This window comes from Gopherus flavomarginatus, chromosome 8 (assembly GCF_025201925.1).
Source record: "Gopherus flavomarginatus isolate rGopFla2 chromosome 8, rGopFla2.mat.asm, whole genome shotgun sequence".
In the NCBI taxonomy this organism is placed as follows: domain Eukaryota; kingdom Metazoa; phylum Chordata; order Testudines; family Testudinidae; genus Gopherus; species Gopherus flavomarginatus.
In genome coordinates, this window is record NC_066624.1 from 56,732,219 (window position 1) to 56,749,647 (window position 17,429).

The window sequence follows — 17,429 nt, forward strand, 5'->3', positions numbered from 1 at the left end:
CTGTTTGTGACAGGGTGTACCTGCCCTGCACTGGCCTGCAGAGATTAACTGCACCGAGGAGGCCATACCCCTCTGCCTCAGCAGGCTGCTGAAAGGGAAGGACACAGATTGCAGGCTCTCTCTCTGGAGCTGCTATTTGCCCCAACCACAGAGCCAAGGTGCACCGTGCCCGAGATGGATTCCAGACTGCCTGCAGAATCCAGAGAAGGGACTGAGCCATCTGTAGCTGTACTGGCTGAGAACCCCAGAGACCCAGGGGATCTGTAGACCAACACTGAGGAAGACAGGATAGGAAACAGCTCAGGGGACTTAGACATTGCTCTGGTTGGAGAACCAGGGAACAGGTCAGCATGTTTGGGGGGGATCCCCGCTGACTCAGTGGCAAGCACACTCGCCACTGCCAGGGCCCTGGGTTGGGACTTGGAGAAGCAGAGAGGGCCCGAGTCCCCCTATCCCGAGCGCCACACACCCCTAGATGGCACCCCACTTCTGCAACAGGCCGACCCGGCCCCACGGAGGTAGGCAGCTTTATTGCCTCCTGCCAATAGGTCATGCAATCCCACAGAGGTGGGCTACTCTATTGACTCCAGCCATTGGGCCACACAGCCCCATGAGGAAGGGTACCTTTATTGACTTCGGCGACTAGGATGTACTACCTCGTGTTATAGTCAGGGTCACCAGCATAGGACCTAACTTGCTGCGGTACATCCTTTCCCTTTCTTTGGACCAGAAGGGACCTAACACCCCATGACAGGGTGTATCTACATCGTTATAAAGAATCAATACAGCCTCAGAGAATGAATATTAATGTGAGATGAAGAATCCACAAATATTCTGAATACTCATTATACCTCCTTATCCCCATGCCCCCAAAACGGAAATTGAAATCCCCAAAACACACTGATTTAAAACACAATCCAGCTAAGGGCAATGCCCATGACTGCTGCCAGGGGTTCAACAGGAACAGGCCCACTATGCTCAAGGTATTGAATGAACCAAATGATAGCACACTACTTGGCCTCGCAAATAAGGGTTTCATCCTGCTGGCTCCTTACCTTCCCATATTGGGGTCGAATTCATTGTGCCCTCTGGCTCTAGGACTCTCGTATCTGGTGTCCCTGGGGCTGCTTCTCCCTTCATAACCTGGGACAGTTCTGTTAAGGAAGCAAGAAAGGCCCATAACAGCTCCAGGACATAACACGTAGCAATTCAGGTATCAGTCAATTCTTAATATTTTGGCTCAATGGAGATATTTTAATGTAGCTCCCTTTCTGCCCTTCCCTGCTTCACATACCCGAGTTCTGCAATGCAGCAAATCATTTGAGGTCCAAAGGCCATGTAACCAGTTCCTGCAAGAGCTAACACTAATGCTTGATTACTAAGTTGAGGCATCTCTTGCATAGCTGCCTCGAAATTGACCTGTCTTGAACGCTGCTGGATCTCCTGGGGCTCACAATAAACATCATTGCACCATCTGCAATTCCCAACTGCTGACTTGGGGGGTGATGAGCTGACTCTGGGCTTGGCAACCTATGCATGTTAAGCAGTCCATGTATTGACAGAGTATGTATTTCTCCAGCATAGATCTGATCAAGGGAACAACTTTAAACTGCAAGAAAATTTTTATTTTTAAGAAAACACAACATTCCATAGTTCTATTTCTTACCCTGTTGCTTTGGGACACAGACTGTGTCTGTGTCTGTACAGCACCTATATTAATAACAGCACCACCTAGTTCTTACATAACACTTCCCTCCAGTAGATCTAAAAGCACTTGACAAAGGAGATCAGTATCATCTCCATTTTACAGATGTGGAAACTGAGGCACAGAGTGGTGGGCTGACTTGTCCAAGCTCAACCAGCAGGCCAGCAGCTGAGCCAGAAATAGAAACCCAGGTCTCCAGAGTCCCAGTTCAGTGCTCTAGGCATTAGGCCGCACTGCCTCCTAGGCACCCTGATCCTGATTGGGTCCTCTTGGTATAACTTGGCACATAATTTTAACTATGAAATTATGATAAAAAATTAACGGTGAATTAAAGAGTGAAGGAAGGTGAGACTAAGACCATAGAGAAATGAATAGCTCTCTGGCCTATACTTGTGATGCCTTTGCTCTGTGCACTGTGACATATTCCTTCTGAGTCCCAGTGCTATAAAGCAGATCGACAATGCAGCACTGCTCTAAAACACAGCAAACTGATCTCCTGGCATGGCACTCTGCCAGAGTGGTGAGGAGAGACCCACAATCTGGGGATATCTCATGCATTTTGTTGTTGGTATTTATTTATTTATTTATTTATAATACACAAATGCCTATGGGCTACAGCTAAGACCAGGACCCCATTGTGCTACACTCTGTGCAATCATACCAAGAGACAGTATTGCCCCTAAAGAGTTTATAGTCCAAAGAGACAAGACAGACACAGGTGGGAGAAATGAAGTATTATTATGCCCATTTTATAGATCAGGACCTGAGGCACAGAGAGAGGAGATGATTTGCCCAAGGACACAGAAACAAAATGAGATAAAGCCATGAATCATAGGGCTAGAAGGGATCACAAGGGTCATCTAGTCTAACCCTCTGCCAAGATGAAAGAAAGGTCAGGCTGGCCACCTAGGTGCAGAACCACACTCTCTCTTCTTTTGCTGAGGAGCTGGAGATCAGAGACTGTTGTTGGCTAAGGGCACAGCTACACTCCCAGAAAACACCCCAGCACTACAGATTAGGGCATGCTAGAGCTAGGGATTGAACCAGGAACCTTTAAACCTTCAGTTTAACACTCATCCCAAAGAGCTACTTCGGCAACTAAATAAGCCTACATCTCCCAAGTCCCAGTCCAGTGTCTGACCCTTGCTGCATTCTGTGATGTCTGGTAACACTACTCCATGTTACTGCTGCCAATCGGTACAAAACAGGCTCCCATAGCCTGTTCTCCGATTACAGACCACAGTCTACATGATTCTTGGGCCTGGGCATAAGACTCAACTTTGCTTTCAGACCCCTAGCCACACAGCGGTTTTCTCTAAGTATCTCCAAGGTCTTTCCATGACCATTCCCAACTCCCTACCTTCTGTTATTGTACACTTGGTTGTCCAGATATGATGGGATCCTCTGACTGAGTTCTGACATGCTTGCGTTGTATTGTTGGTGGTTCAGATATGAAGGCATCACATGACAGGTCTCTATCATGCTGACAGTACTCTGTCTAGAGTGGGAGTTGGATTTGTTAAATATTAGAGTCACTGCAGCCTGTAGAGTCATAGTCTACATTTACTTCCACAATCCTAGAGCTGAACTTCCCAACATAGTACGTGGACGCAAAATTCAGCAGTGTTATAGTGATGTTCTGATTAACCTGGTGCCAAGGAATTAAACACAATCAAGCACATTCAGGGAGTAAAATCCTTGCTCTCTTTTCATCATTAATAGATGTATACAATCATACAGAGGGAGTTTTGCCATTGACACTAACGGAGTCAGGATTTCATCGAGGGTATGTATCAATTCATGGAAATAACAGAGGATAAGGAGCCAAGATCCATCCAAGACAACAAGCAAGGCGTTGATCCCACCGGCTCCTTACTTTTCTGAGTTCAGATCAGGCTCCTTGTGCCTCCTGGCTTGAGGACTCTCCTGACTCATCTCTCTGCTGCTCAAAGTTCTCTCTTTGTAATTTGGAGCAATCCTGGTAAAGCAGGAAAATGCCTATGAATGTCTTCACCACTTGTATCTGAACCAGTTCGGGATCAGCTCAGTGCACTGAGAAAGAAGGGTCAAACCAGGTTATTTAAAGAGTGGTAAGTAGCTTCTGTGGCAAAGCACCTTTTCGGCCTCACCAGCCTGCACTATTTTTAGCCTTGGTGAGATGGACTTGGGGTAAAACAGTCCCTCTTGGCTGCACAGGGGCAGTCCATCCTTCTCTCAGCCAGTGTTATGGGCTTGGTTTTCTGCCTACGTGGTTGGACTACTTGGGTCAGCAAACAGTGCAACCTCGACAGGCCATCAGTGTTGCCAAGCTTGATTCCAGACCTTTGTTGTACTCTGAAGTGTAAAGATTGTAGCAACAGGAAGCATCTTGTTACTCTTTTCAGAGTAGCAGCTGTGTTAGTCTGTATCTGCAAAAAGAACAGGAGTACTTGTGGCACCTTAGAGACTAACAAATTTATTTGAGCATAAGCTTTCGTGGGCCACAGCCCACTTCTTCAAATGCATAGAATGGAACATACAGTAAGGAGATATATATACATGTTGTGACAAAGTTCCTCCTCTACCTTGGTGGGTTCTGAGCTTATTGGCAGACTTGCTCACCTCACAGATTCACCCTGTGGGTCAGGAAACAGCCCAGAGACCTTCCCCTCTTGTAGAAGCCACAGTCCAGATCAATTCCTCCTGTGTTTGATCAGGAGTTGGGAGGTTTGGGGGGAACCCGGGTCCTCCCTCTACTCTGGGTTCCAGCCCAGGGCCCTGTGGACTGCAGCTGTCTAGAGTGCCTCCTGGTACAGTTGTGTGACAGTTACAACTCCCTGGGCTACTTCCCCATGGCCTCCTCCCAACACCTTCTTTGTCCTCACCACTGGACCTTCCTCCTGATGTCTGATAACACTTGTACTTCTCAGTCCTCCAGCAGTATGCCTACTCACTCTCAGCTTCTTGCACGCCTCTTGCTCCCAGTTCCTCGCATGCACTTCCCTTCCTCTGGCTCCCTGGCTCCCTTTGGCCTGACTGGAGTGAGCCCTTTTATAGCATCAGAGGGGCCTTAATTAGAGTCAGGTGCTTAACAGCCTCACCTGACTCTCAGCAGGTTAATTGGAGTCAGGTGTTCTCATTAGCCTGGAGCAGCCCCTGCTCTGGTCACTCAGGGAACAGAAAACTGCTTATCCAGTGGCCCGTATATTTCCCTTCTACTACTCTGAGGTTCCCAACTGGCCTGGGTCTATCACAATATAGAACATGAAAAGGTGGAAGTAGCCATATCAACTCTGAGAGGCTAATTAATTACGATGAGCAATTATCAGCAGGAGAAAAAAAAACATTTGTAGTGATAATCAAGATGGCCCATTTCAGACAAGAGGTGTGAGGATACTTAACATGGGGAAATAGATTCAATCTGTGTAATGACTCAGCCATTCCCAGTCTCTATTCAAGCCTAAATTAATGGTATCTAGTTTGCATATTAATTCAAGCTCAGCAGTTTCTCATTGGAGTCTGTTTTTGAAACTTTTCTGTTGCAAAATTGCCACCGTTAAGTCTGTTACTGAGTGACCAGAGAGGTTTAAGTGTTCTCCTTTTGGTTTTTTAATGTTATGATTCATGATGTCAGATTTGTGTCCATTTATTCTTTTGCGTAGAGACTATCTGGTTTGGCCAATGTACATGGCAGAGGGGCATTGCTGGTACGTGATGGCATATATCACATTGGTGAAGGTGAATAAGCTCCTGATGGCATGGCTGATGTGATTAGGTCCTATGATGGTGTCACTTGAATAGATATGTGGACAGAGTTGGCATCTGGCTTTGTTGCAAGGATAGGTCCCTGGGCTACTGTTTTTTTTTGTGTGGTTGCTGGTGAGTATTTGCTTCAGGTTGGGGGGTTGACTGTAAGCAAGGACTTGTCTGTCTCCCACCATCTGTGAGACTGAAGGATCATCTTTCAGGATAGGTTGTAGATCTTTGATGCTGCGCTGGAGATGTTTTAGTTGGGGGCTGAAGGTTACGGCTAGTGACGTTTTGTTATTTTCTTTGTTGGGCCTGTCCTGTAGTAGGTGACTTCTGGGTACTCTTCTGGCTCTGTCAATCTGTTTTTTTCACTTCAGCAGGTGAGTATTGTAGTTTTAAGAATGCTTGATAGCGATCTTGTAGATGTTTGTCTCTGTCTGAGGGATTGGAGCAAATGTGGCTGTATCTTAGAGCTTAGATAGAAGCTGGAGGCATGCAGGTAAGTACAGTGATCAGTAGGTTTCTGGTATAGGGTGGTGTTTATGTGACCGTCGCTTATTAGCACAGTAGCGTTCAGGAAATGGACCACTTGTGTGGATTGGTCTAGGTTGATGGTTGGATGGAAATTGTTGAAATCATGGTGGAATTCCTCAAGGGCTTCTTTTCCATGGGTCCAGATGATGAAGACGTCATCAATGTAGTGTAAGTACAGTAGAGGTGTTACGGAACGAGAGCTGAGGAAGCGTTGTTCTAAGTCATCCATAAAAATGTAGGCATACTGTGGGGCCATGCGGGAGGAACACAACTGGGTGTTCTTCTCTGACCATTTTCGAAAGAACCCAACCCAACCTCAGAGGCATGTTTTGTAAGATAAACTTGTTACCTAGGGAGATGGTGGAATCTCTGTCCTTAGAGGTTGTTAAGGCCCGGCTTGACAAAGCCCTTGTTTGGAGACACTCAGCAATGCCATACAGACATGCTTGGATTTGTGTTCTATAAGCACATGGATTGAGAGTATAAAACAGCCAAAGTGGACACATACTGGGCCCTTCTCCTGCCCCACCTATGCTGCAAGCAAGCAAGACACTGAGAAAAAGACAAGACTCCAACACAGGAGATTGGCCCAGGTTTAAGGAACAAACCTGTATATTAAGGACAACAGTATCCAGTGGTGTCAGAAAAACTGCTTAATCTAGTTGCTGCCCAGTCTAATAGGGTTGAGAGTTCAGACTGCGTGCTTATATTTTATTTTATTTTGGTAACCACACTGCCCAGTTATGCTTTGGCTTATAATCACTTAAAATCTACCTTTATAGTTAATAAATCTGTTTGTTTATTCTACCTGAAGCAGTGCGTTTGGTTTGAAGTGTGTCACAGACTCTCCTTGGGATAACAAGCCTGGTACATATCAATTTCTTTGTTAAATTGATGAACTTACGTAAGCTTGCAGTGTCCAGTGGGTATAACTGAACACTGCGAGATGGAGGTTCCTAGGGTTTTTTCTGGGACCAGAGACATTGGCTAGTGTCATTCGGTTGCACATAGCTGGGAGCAGCTTACATGTCAGAGGCTGTGCATGAACATCCCAGGAGTGGGGGTTCTCACAGCAGAGCAGGATAAGGCTGGCTCCCAGAGTCAAGGATTGGAGTGACCTAGCAGACTACCGGTCTGGATAACACCAGAAGGAAACATCACACTCCCCACCTCAACTTTTCTAAATTGCCAGCAAATGGACAAATCCTTTATTTACCCAGCTCTGTTGATGGAGTGGTGTGGTTTGTTACTCAGGGAAGAAGCTTGCCTTTTGACTTTTCATTGGACAATGTCTGAACTTTCATATTGCTCCAGATTGCTCTCCTGTGACTTCAGAGTTGGGATTGCCTGGTGCTATGGCTCATGGTTTAGTGTGAAGCAAAGGAGTTAGAGACAAATGCATTTCTGTGCTTTTGAGTGGGATAGGAATAAAATAAGATGGAGGAATTCTTCCATTGAGTAGCTAACTTTGGTGTATGCAATATAGTTGTAGCCAGGTTGGTCCCAGGATATAAAGAGACAAGGTGGGTGAGGTAATAAAAGATATTACCTCACCCATATTGTCTAGCTAACTTTGTGTTAGTCCCATTGATTGATTACCCTCTGTGACACAGAGCCAGAAAGGGTTACACAACTAGCTGGCTAATTGACCCAGATTCAACCATTAGAGACATATTAGTAGACAATGTTCATGGTTTTGTGTGTTTATATACATATTGTTGGAGGTTAATAATGTAACCAAACAGTTCCTGTCTATTGCTGTATTCTGTTAATTCAGAGATCAAAAGGAGATATTCACATTTAAATGAACTGTGAATGTAGTGATATCACTGTCTTGATTTCTCTTTTAAGTATATAGCAAATCACCTGAAAAGGTGGGAGACAGGCAATTGCTTTATGTTAATCCATGTAGTTAATTACTGGTGATGTTTAAGAAATAGGAGGTTACTTCAAAAACAGTACTGTTCACCTGAGGACTGCATGAAGTCAAAAGGCTTACGAGAAAATGTATAAAGGGCTTTTGGGATCTGATCCTTTCATCTCAAATCTGCTGATGCTTCATCAGGGGAAATTTGAGCTACAATACTGAGATCTCCACTTCCATTCTGGGTCACCCTGATATTGAACATTGGACTGAACCTATGGACTAATTCTGAAAGAACTCTTTGCCGCTCTAAAGCTCACCATCTCTACTATGAAACTGACCTTAGAACTCTATTCATGTCTGTATGTATAATGATCTTTTAATCAATACTCTCTCTTTTCTTTTTTTAATAAATTTTAGTTTAGTTAATACAATTTGGCTATAAGCATTTTTTAGGGCAAGATCTAAAATATTCATTGACCTGGGAGGTAATGTGTCCATCCTTTGGGATTGGTAGAACTTGTATATGATGATCAAGATTTTCAATAATCCTCATCATATTTGACTTGGTTGTCTGGGTGGGAGCCCAAAGCCTGGGTTTCTTCAAGGGAACTGTGTTTTTGGCTTCTGGGTAACCAATAAGATATTATAGAAGCTGTTTTGTTGCTAGCTTGGTGCATCTAAGTATTAGAATAACCACCAATTTTGGGGATTATCTGTCCCTTTCTTTTTAGTTTGCTCTAACTGAACAATCTTAGCATGGCACTCCATGGGACCCCAGACACACCCTTCCACACGCCATTCCAATTTGTAGTAGTTTGTGGCTCTATTACTCTCATGTCTTATCTCTCTAGTGGTGCTTCTCTCTCCACACCCTGTGGCAGAGCTGACAAAGAAGGAGAAAACCCATTAAGACAATTACTGTCAATATCTGAACCACCTGAGGGCTAAGCTTAATGCACAAAGAAAGAGAAGACAGTCAAGGTCTTGTGTCAATGGAGACCAATTTCAAAATTGTGCTCCCGGATGCTAACGAACTGACATGGGAACTGATCCTGCAAAGTGCAGAACACCTCCCAAAAGGGGCATGCATCTTCAGTTCCCATGCAGTTCAGTGGAAGTGCAAAGTAGTGACTATTTCACAAGATGGGATCAGCAGCTTGTAGGCACATGACTCTAATTCAATTTTAGACACACATCTAGACACATAGCACTCTAAGTCTGTGACCTTTGATTAAGGCTGAACTTTACAAAGATTCTACTTGGATCCCAGTGGTGCCTGCGGCAGGGGGAGGGGCACTCCCATTTTTTGTGGGGCAGGGATAGCTCAGTGGTTTGAGCATTGGCCTGCTAAACCTAGGGTTGTGAGTTCAATCCTTGAGAGGGTCATTTTGGGATCTGGGGCAAAAATCTGTCTGGGGATTGGTCCTGCTTTGAGCAGGGGGTTGGACTAGATGACCTCCTGAGGTCCCCTCCAACCCTGATATTCTGTGATTCTTTAGTTCCCTGGAAATTAATACTTATGCTTCTGCATCATGTCCAGCCCCAACTCACAGGACATGAGGGCTACAAATATGGTTCACAGAATCTCTAGGCTAGTGTTCACTTATGGTATTTATTGTGAATTTTTCAGAATGATGATACTTAGGTACATAAGTACAGACATACTGGGTGAGACCAAAGGTCCATCTAGCCCAGTATCCTGTCTTCTGACAGTAGCCAATGCCAAGTACCCTAGATGGAATGAACAGAACAGGTAATCATCAAGTAATCCATCCCCTGTTACCCATTCCCAGCTTCTGGCAAACAGAGGCTAGGGATATCATTCCTGTCCATCCTGGCTAATACACATTGATGGACCTACTCTCCATGAATTTATCTAGTTCTTTTTTTAACCCTGTTATAGTCTTGGCCTTCACAACATTGTCTGGCAAGGAACTCCACAGGTTGACTGTGTGTTGTGTGAAAAAACACTTCCTTTTGTTTGTTTTAAACCTGCTGCCTATTAATTTCATTTGGTGACCCCGAGTTCTCGTGTTATGCAAAGGAGTAAATAACGCTTCCTTATTTACTTTCTCCACACTGGTCATGATTTTATAGACCTCTATCATATCTCCTCTTAGTCGTCTATTTTCTGAGCTGAAAAGTCCCAGTCTTTTTAATCTCTCCTCATATGGAAGCTGTTCCATACCTCTAATCATATTTATTGTCTGTTTCTGAACCTTTTCAAATTCCAATATATCTTTTTTGAGCTGGGGCAACCACATCTGCATGCAGTATTCAAGATGTGAGCGTACCATGGATTTATAGAGAGGCAATATGATATTCTCTATTATCTATCCCTTTCTTGATGATTCCCAACAGTCTGTTAGCTTTTTTAACTGCTGCTGCACATTGAGTGAATGTTTTAGAGAACTATCCACAATGACTCAGATCTTTTCCTTGAGTGGTAACAGCTAATTTAGACCTCATCATTTTATATGTACAGTTGGCATTATGTTTTCCAATGTACATTACTTTGCATTTATCAACATTGAATTTCATCTGCCATTTTGTTGTCCAGTCACCCAGTTTTATGAGATCCCTTTGTAACTCACCGCAGTCTGCTTTGCACTTATCTACCTTGAGTAGTTTTGTATCATCTGCCAATTTTGCCACCTCACTGTTTACCCCCTTTTTTCAGATCATTTATGAATACTTTGAATAGGACTGGTCCCAGTACAGACTCCTGGGGGACACCACTATTTACCTCTCTCCATTCTAAAAACTGACTATTTATTCCTACCCTTTGTTTCCTATCTTTTAACCAGTTACTGATCCATGAGAGAACCTTCCCTCTTATCCCATGACAGCTGACTTTGCTTAATGGCCTTTGATGAAGGACCTTCTCAAAGGCTATCTGAAAATTTAAGTACACTATATCCACTGGATCACCCTTGTCCACATGCTTGTTGACCCCCTCAAATAATTCTAGTAGATTGGCAAAGCATGATTTCCCTTTACAAAAATCATGTTGGCTCTTTCCCAATGTTTCCCAGTGTTCATCTATGTGTCTGATAATTCTGTTCCATAGTATAGTTTCAACCAGTTTGCCTGCTACTGAAGTTAGGCTTACCAGACTACAATTGCCATGATCACCTTTGGAGCCTTTTTAAAAAATTGGTGTCACATGGCATCAGAAGTTGATTTAAATGATAGGTTACCTAAAAAGAATGGCTCAGGTTTGGGAATGTCCCTCACATTCTCAGTCATGATGACTGATGCAAAGAATTCATTTCATTTTTCCACAATGGCCTTATCGTCCTTGAGTGCTCCTTTAGCATCTCAATCGTCCAGTGGCCCCACTGGTTGTTTGGCAGGCTTCCTGCTTCTGAAGTACTTCAATTTTTTTTTGCTACAAGTCTGTCTCCTATTTCCATCTCAATCATAGTTCAAGTGTATACATTTTTAATATACAAAGCAACACCTCCTCCCTTTTTCCCCTCCCTTCCATATGTTGAAAAAAAACCATGGACATATCTGTTTGTTAGACCAGTGGTTCTCAACAGGAGGGCTGTGAGGCTCCACAGCTAAAATCGAGAGCTCAAGCCCCAGCACCTCTCTTGGGGCTGAAGCCAGGACAAGGTGGTTGAAGCCCCGATCCCTGGTGCCCATGGACAGAGTTGAGAGGCCAGGGGGTGTTTCCCCCCCTTAAACTACACTGCAAGATCAAGGCAATCCCAGGGCAGCTCCACCCCACACACACACCCCTTCTTCTCTCCCCGCCCAGTGGCCAGGTTGGAGGCTGCTCTGGCTAGTGCCATGGAGCAGGTAGCTGCAGCTTTCCGTCATCTGCTGTTGCTGCAGGAAGTTGAAGCTGTGTCTCAGTTCCACTCCTCTTTGCTCACGCAGCCGGAAAGAGCTGCCTGGATTGGGGGACCTGGCTCTGTGGCTGGCAGAGCCCTCAGGAAAAAGGGACTGCAGGAGAGCTCTCCTGGCACACAATACCTAGCTACCTCCCTGCCTGCACACAGCCCCTAGCTACCCCCTCCCTGCACCAAGCTACCCACTCCCTCTTCACCCTGAGCTAGCCCCCTGCCCACACACAAGCCCCTACCTACCCACACACACACTGAGCTACCCCCCTGCCCGCACACAGCCCCTGGCTACTCCCTCCTTGCACCCTGAGCTATCCTTTGCCCATACACAGCCCTTACATATCCCTCTCCCTGAACCTTGAGCTGTTTTCAAACTTTTTGAGCTGAGTTATAATTTTTCGTTGCACCCCCTCACACACACACAACTTAGTCAGGCTGGGTGGCCTGTTGAGGAAAGTCAGGGGCTGGAGGTGATGCTCCCCCCACAGACCCCATTGTGAGGAGCTGGCTTGAGCCCCACTGGCCCCTGCCCACCCAAAATAGAAGTCAAGCTACACCCAAACCTGAGGGCTTCCCCCCGCCCCCGCTGTCCCAGAGCCCCAAGTTCCCCCTTCCTCCCGGGCCCTGGAGTTTTTATAGCATGTTGTGAGGGGCCTCAGAAAGAAAAAGGCTGAGAACCCCTGTTCTCATGCATTGTGATGCCTCTTGTGGTCCCTTGCTATGACAATACTGCTGACAGCTAACATAGTCATCTACGTGAAATCAACAACCCTTGCTATCACAACCTGTGGTATATCCTACACCAGTGGTTTTCAATCTTTTTAAATTTGTGAACACCTTTGGAAATCTATTATCTGTATATAAAGTTGAATTCTGTTCAGTAAGTTTTCAGTCTGTCTTTCGCAGACCTCTTAAATATAGTTTAGACCACAGGTTGAGAACCACTGTCCTACACACTGAATTAGGAATTCCAGCTTTGCTTCCATGCCCCCCCAGAACAGCTGACTGTGGCACTCTGTACTCCAAAGCAACACCCTGGTAACCCCATATGTACCCTGGTGATACAATTATGATATGCTTTGTACAAAGTATGTCTTGTAAGGTATCATTTTAAAAGTCTTAATCTGTTGAACATTAATATCCTGTTAAATTGTATGTGCTATCATTATATGTGGAGTTACAAAGTTTTGCTATCAAAATATGTTGTGAAGTTGGAAATACCCACAACCAGCCTTTCAGGTACAATAGTGAAGTTGTTGACAGTGTTGATGACCCATTAAGTGGAATCCTCACTACCAAGGACTATCAAAGGATCTTTGTACAATAAAGGTTTGTCATAGGGAGAATGTAAACAATGGACACTGTTAGACTCACATCATAGCAAAAGATCTTTCCAGCAAGCTGGAAGAACCTATAAAGGAGGGGAAGTGGCATCATCATTGAGCCTCACTTCCCCCACAACTCAACACCTGGAAACACATCTGGAGAACAAAGACTGAACTGGGGAGGTAGTCCCAGGTTGAAGGGGATTTCCAGCCTAGATATGGAAGATCTGTGACCTACTTGTATTACCTATCATGGTGAGACACTACTTGATTCAAATCGTGCCTAGTTTATAGAATTCAGATTGCAATTTTACTTTTTATTTCTTAGGTAACCAACTTTGATCTGTATGCCTACTACTTATAATCGCTTAAAAGCTATCGTCTGTAGTTAATCGATCTGTTTTATATTTTACCTAAAATAGTGTGTTTTGCTTGAAGTGTTTGGGGAATTTGCTCAGTGCACAAAATCTGGTGCATGTACACTTTCCTTTGTAGAAGTGGCAGACAGGGTAATAAACTTTCACTGGTCAGATTTCTGACCAGGGCAAGATGATACAGTTCTGGGGTCCTAGGCTGTGGAGCTGGGAGAATTGGCTGGAGCCTCTCTATTGTTCATGAGTGGCTAGGAGAAGCATTCATGTAACTTAGCTAGGTGTGTCCCTGCCTGTGGATATCAGTTTAAGTGTAGGATCTGGAGAGGTTTGCAGCTCATCACAGCATCACAGTGTGAGAGGGAGCCCAGGTTGTTGAGAGAGGGCTCAGCACAATCCCAGCTCCAGATTGCACTCTTGGGAACCTGTCACACCGACTGCCAATTTTTTCCCATTGTCCTCAGATTTCTTGTGTAATAACACTAAATGCAAGACTTCCCATACCTTTCAGGGTCCAATTCCCCAGCCTCCACACACTCAGTGATTCTGTGTCTTGGGTCATTGATAGTAACATTGCTTTCTGTAGAATGAGAGCTGGACCTGCTGAAGAAAGAAAGTCATTGCAGGCCATGAAGAGCCCCAGAGATCGGCTAATGGAATTACGATTTGAAACAGCACATTCTTAAGTGATACCTTTCCACATGGAAAAGCGTACTGTGGGGAAAGTGTAAGCAGTAGGAATGAAATATGGAATCCCATTTGGTGAAGGCCTCTTAATGCTGCATGGACTGTCTAGAAAAAGTGCTATTATTGTCTGCAGAAAACTATATGATGTTTGATTATATATTGAGCATTGGCAGTGTGCTCAGTGCTTTGCAATCATAAATGATGACCGGGTACATGACAATCTAAATCAAAGTCCTGATTCTACTTCCAAGACTTACCAGTGCAATATCCTCAAGATTTTCCTTAGAGTCCATGTCTAATATCACTCAACAAAATACACATCTCCTTCTTACCTTTTGAAATCAAATTCTTCATTATCCAGGTGCATGGGGACTTTGTTTCGGACCTCTTGGGTAACAGCGTTGTTGTCTCCAGAAGAAGGGCTGGACCTACCAAAGAAGGAGGGTCATTCCAGTATGCAAAGGGCTTGGAGATTGGCTCATGGAATTAGATTATGAAATGGCTAGATCCTTTGTGAAATATCTGCTCCAGAACATGACAATATGGGGGAAGTATAGGCAATGCAAAATAAGCATGGACTACAGAACTCCTTTTGCTAAACTCCTCTTAGCACTACCCATTAATCTGGGATGTACAGCATTCTATGGGCTTTCCTCCCAGCAGTAGTGGCTGGACAGTTGTAAGCGAAGAACAATAGCCAGTGGAGTCTGACCCAGGGTCAGCACCTGCACATCAAGCCAACACCCAGGGTCAGACTGGGAAAGAAGGAAGAGGTCTTATGATTAAGGCACAATGCTGGGAATGAGAAGACATGCACCTCTAATAGCTCTACCACTGATTCACTGTCTGTCCTTTGGCAAGAATCTTTTAGTTGCTGTGCCTCTGTTTCTTCATCTGTAATATGGGATAATCATATTTGCTTATGTCAGAGAGGGGGTTGTAAGGCTAAGTTCACTCAAGTATAATTAAGGTGTTAGGGTGTGAGCTGCTATAGAAATTACTATTTTGTTACTTGGGCTCTTTTATGTTGGAGTTAGGAGACTCTCAGCATGGGCTGTATTCTACCCAACTATACACAAGTGCAAGGTCTACAGAAGTCAGTGAGAGTTCTGCATGCATTTCTGAGGGATGGTTTGTACCCATGAAGACACGCATGCAATGGATAGATCTTGGGAACATTGGAAGAAGCTTGGGCTATATTAGATCAGTTTACTGAGATTTGATTTTTCAGTGGATATCATCTGAATATTAATTATTCAAATTAAGCCCTTTGGCAGTGAGTTTGGAATTGCTTGGCCTAATTACCCTGAACATTGTAGAGTAATAAAGTTTAAGGCCAGAAGGGACCAGCAGATCATCTAGTCTGACCTCATGTATGTCACAAGCCACCAGCAACACATAGCACCTGCACATGCAGAATTAGAGCAAACTACTGTGTGCTACAGGAAGAGAACAGGAGCGACCAAGGTGCAACAGTGCCAAAGGTCCCTACAGGGAATAGATGGAATTGGCACCTGGCATGGGAATTTCAAATTGTGATGTTCTGCACTTGCTTGATGCTAAGAGGTTAGGGAGCAACAGGCATTTCCAAAGACTTAGACAAAAGGGGAACGGAACACAGTTAAAGAATTCATCATCAGAGCGATATGATGGTTGTTCCCCCTAACTCCTTACTTTGTCACATTCCGTTCAGGTTCTTTGTGTTCTGTGGCTCTGGTACTCTCATATCTGATCTCTCTTGTGGGACGTCTCTCCTCATAGCATGGGACAGATCTGGTAAAGAAGGAAAAGCCCATCACTGGCACCTGAATCATCATGTAAAACTGTTCTGTGTGCTGAGAAAAAGGGAAGACTCTGTCCAACTGTTCAAAGGCTCTTTCTGTGGGGATTGTTTCATGGGCCCCAACTGCATTTCAATGTGCCAACCTACTGACACTGACTATCTATTTATTTCAGTTGCCCTTCAACACCTCTGTTGCCTCTGCAGCATCTTATGGTCACTAGGATGGGAGCAGAGCCTATTCACATTAACATTGGATAAGAACTAAAGGTTCTAATCCCTCCAAGCACAGGGCATTGACAAGAGAACAGAGCTCAAATATTTGAATCTTGTCAGGAAAGGCTAAGGTGAAATACACCTCAGGCTCACCTTACGGCCTGCAAGCTGGGGTATCTACACTCTTCTGCACAGTCCCTTTCATCATTTCACACTCCGGGGCTGATGGCTATAACAAGAGTGCCTTCCAAGTGCAGTGGACTTTAGATTTTCCTTTGTCCTCAGATTTCCTGGATAACCCCACTAAATGCAACACCCACATACCTTTTAGGGTCACATTCTGTATCACCCAAGTATCCAGGGACTGTGAATCTGGCATCAGTGGGATGTGCGGGGATGTCTTTAGATTGGGGGCTGGACCTGCCAGAGGAGGAGAGTCATTAAACTGCTTCATCTGCTCATATGTGTTGTTAAAGTGTTTCAGAAAGGGCACTCAGTGGAATTACTGTTTAGACCAGTGGCTCTTAAGCTGGGGTGCATACACCCCCTGGGGGTGTGAGATACCCTTTCTGGGGGTTCGAGACATGACAGATTTTTTTTAGAAGGTAAATCATCAAAAACACAAATTAAGCACAGGCACGTAAGTACAAATGTTTCATCAAACCTATGTATTTATTAACATTATTCATTTTTTAATGATTACATACTGTAATATACAAACAAAAAATATCTAGGTTTAAGGGGTCTGAGAACATATTTTTTAGATTTAAGGGGTGCAAGAACATATTTTGAGAACCAAAGGGGTGCAGCCTGCAGTAAAGGTTAAGAACCACTGGTCTAGACTAACAAGGTTGCACTGTGTGAGACATTAGAAATGGCCTGAAGAAAATAGGATGAAATTCAATAAGTACAAATGCAAAGTACTCTGTTTAGGAAGGATCAGTTTCACATATACAAAATGGGAAATGACTGCCTAGGAAGGAGTACTGCAGAAAAGGATCTGGGGGTCATAACTGACCACAAGCTAAATATGAGTCAATAAAAAAAGCTGCAAAAAAAAAAAAACGCAAACATCATTCTGGGATGTATTAGCAGGAGTGTTACAAACTAGACATGAGAAGTAATTCTTCTACTCTACTCCACGTTGATTAAGCCTCAGCTGCAGTATTGGGTCCATTTCTGGGAACCACATTTCAGAAAAGATGTGGACAAATTGGAGAAAGTCCAGAGAAGAGAAACAAAAATGATTAAAGGGCTAGAAAACATGACCGATGAGAGAGGATTGAAAATATTGGGTTTGTCTAGTCTGGAAAAGAGAAGACTGAGGGGGCATGATAACTGTTTTCAAGTATATAAAAGGT

General features: G+C 44.2%; 1 protein-coding gene across 4 annotated transcripts in view; it reads right to left on the reverse strand.

Annotated features, from left to right (window-relative positions):
- ZNF185 (zinc finger protein 185 with LIM domain) overlaps positions 1-17,429 on the reverse strand; it is a 94,851-nt gene that overhangs the window by 13,003 nt on the left and 64,419 nt on the right. For 2 of the 4 annotated variants that reach the window (XM_050965434.1, XM_050965436.1), the window contains 5 exons: positions 16,393-16,488; positions 15,747-15,845; positions 14,405-14,500; positions 13,890-13,988; positions 1,056-1,154 (listed from right to left, as the gene is read on the reverse strand). In XM_050965434.1, the coding sequence (XP_050821391.1) occupies positions 1,056-1,154; positions 13,890-13,988; positions 14,405-14,500; positions 15,747-15,845; positions 16,393-16,488 (489 nt within the window). The remainder of the gene's footprint in view (positions 1-1,055; positions 1,155-13,889; positions 13,989-14,404; positions 14,501-15,746; positions 15,846-16,392; positions 16,489-17,429) is intronic. The other 2 variants (XM_050965435.1, XM_050965437.1) reach the window with 2 other exon arrangements.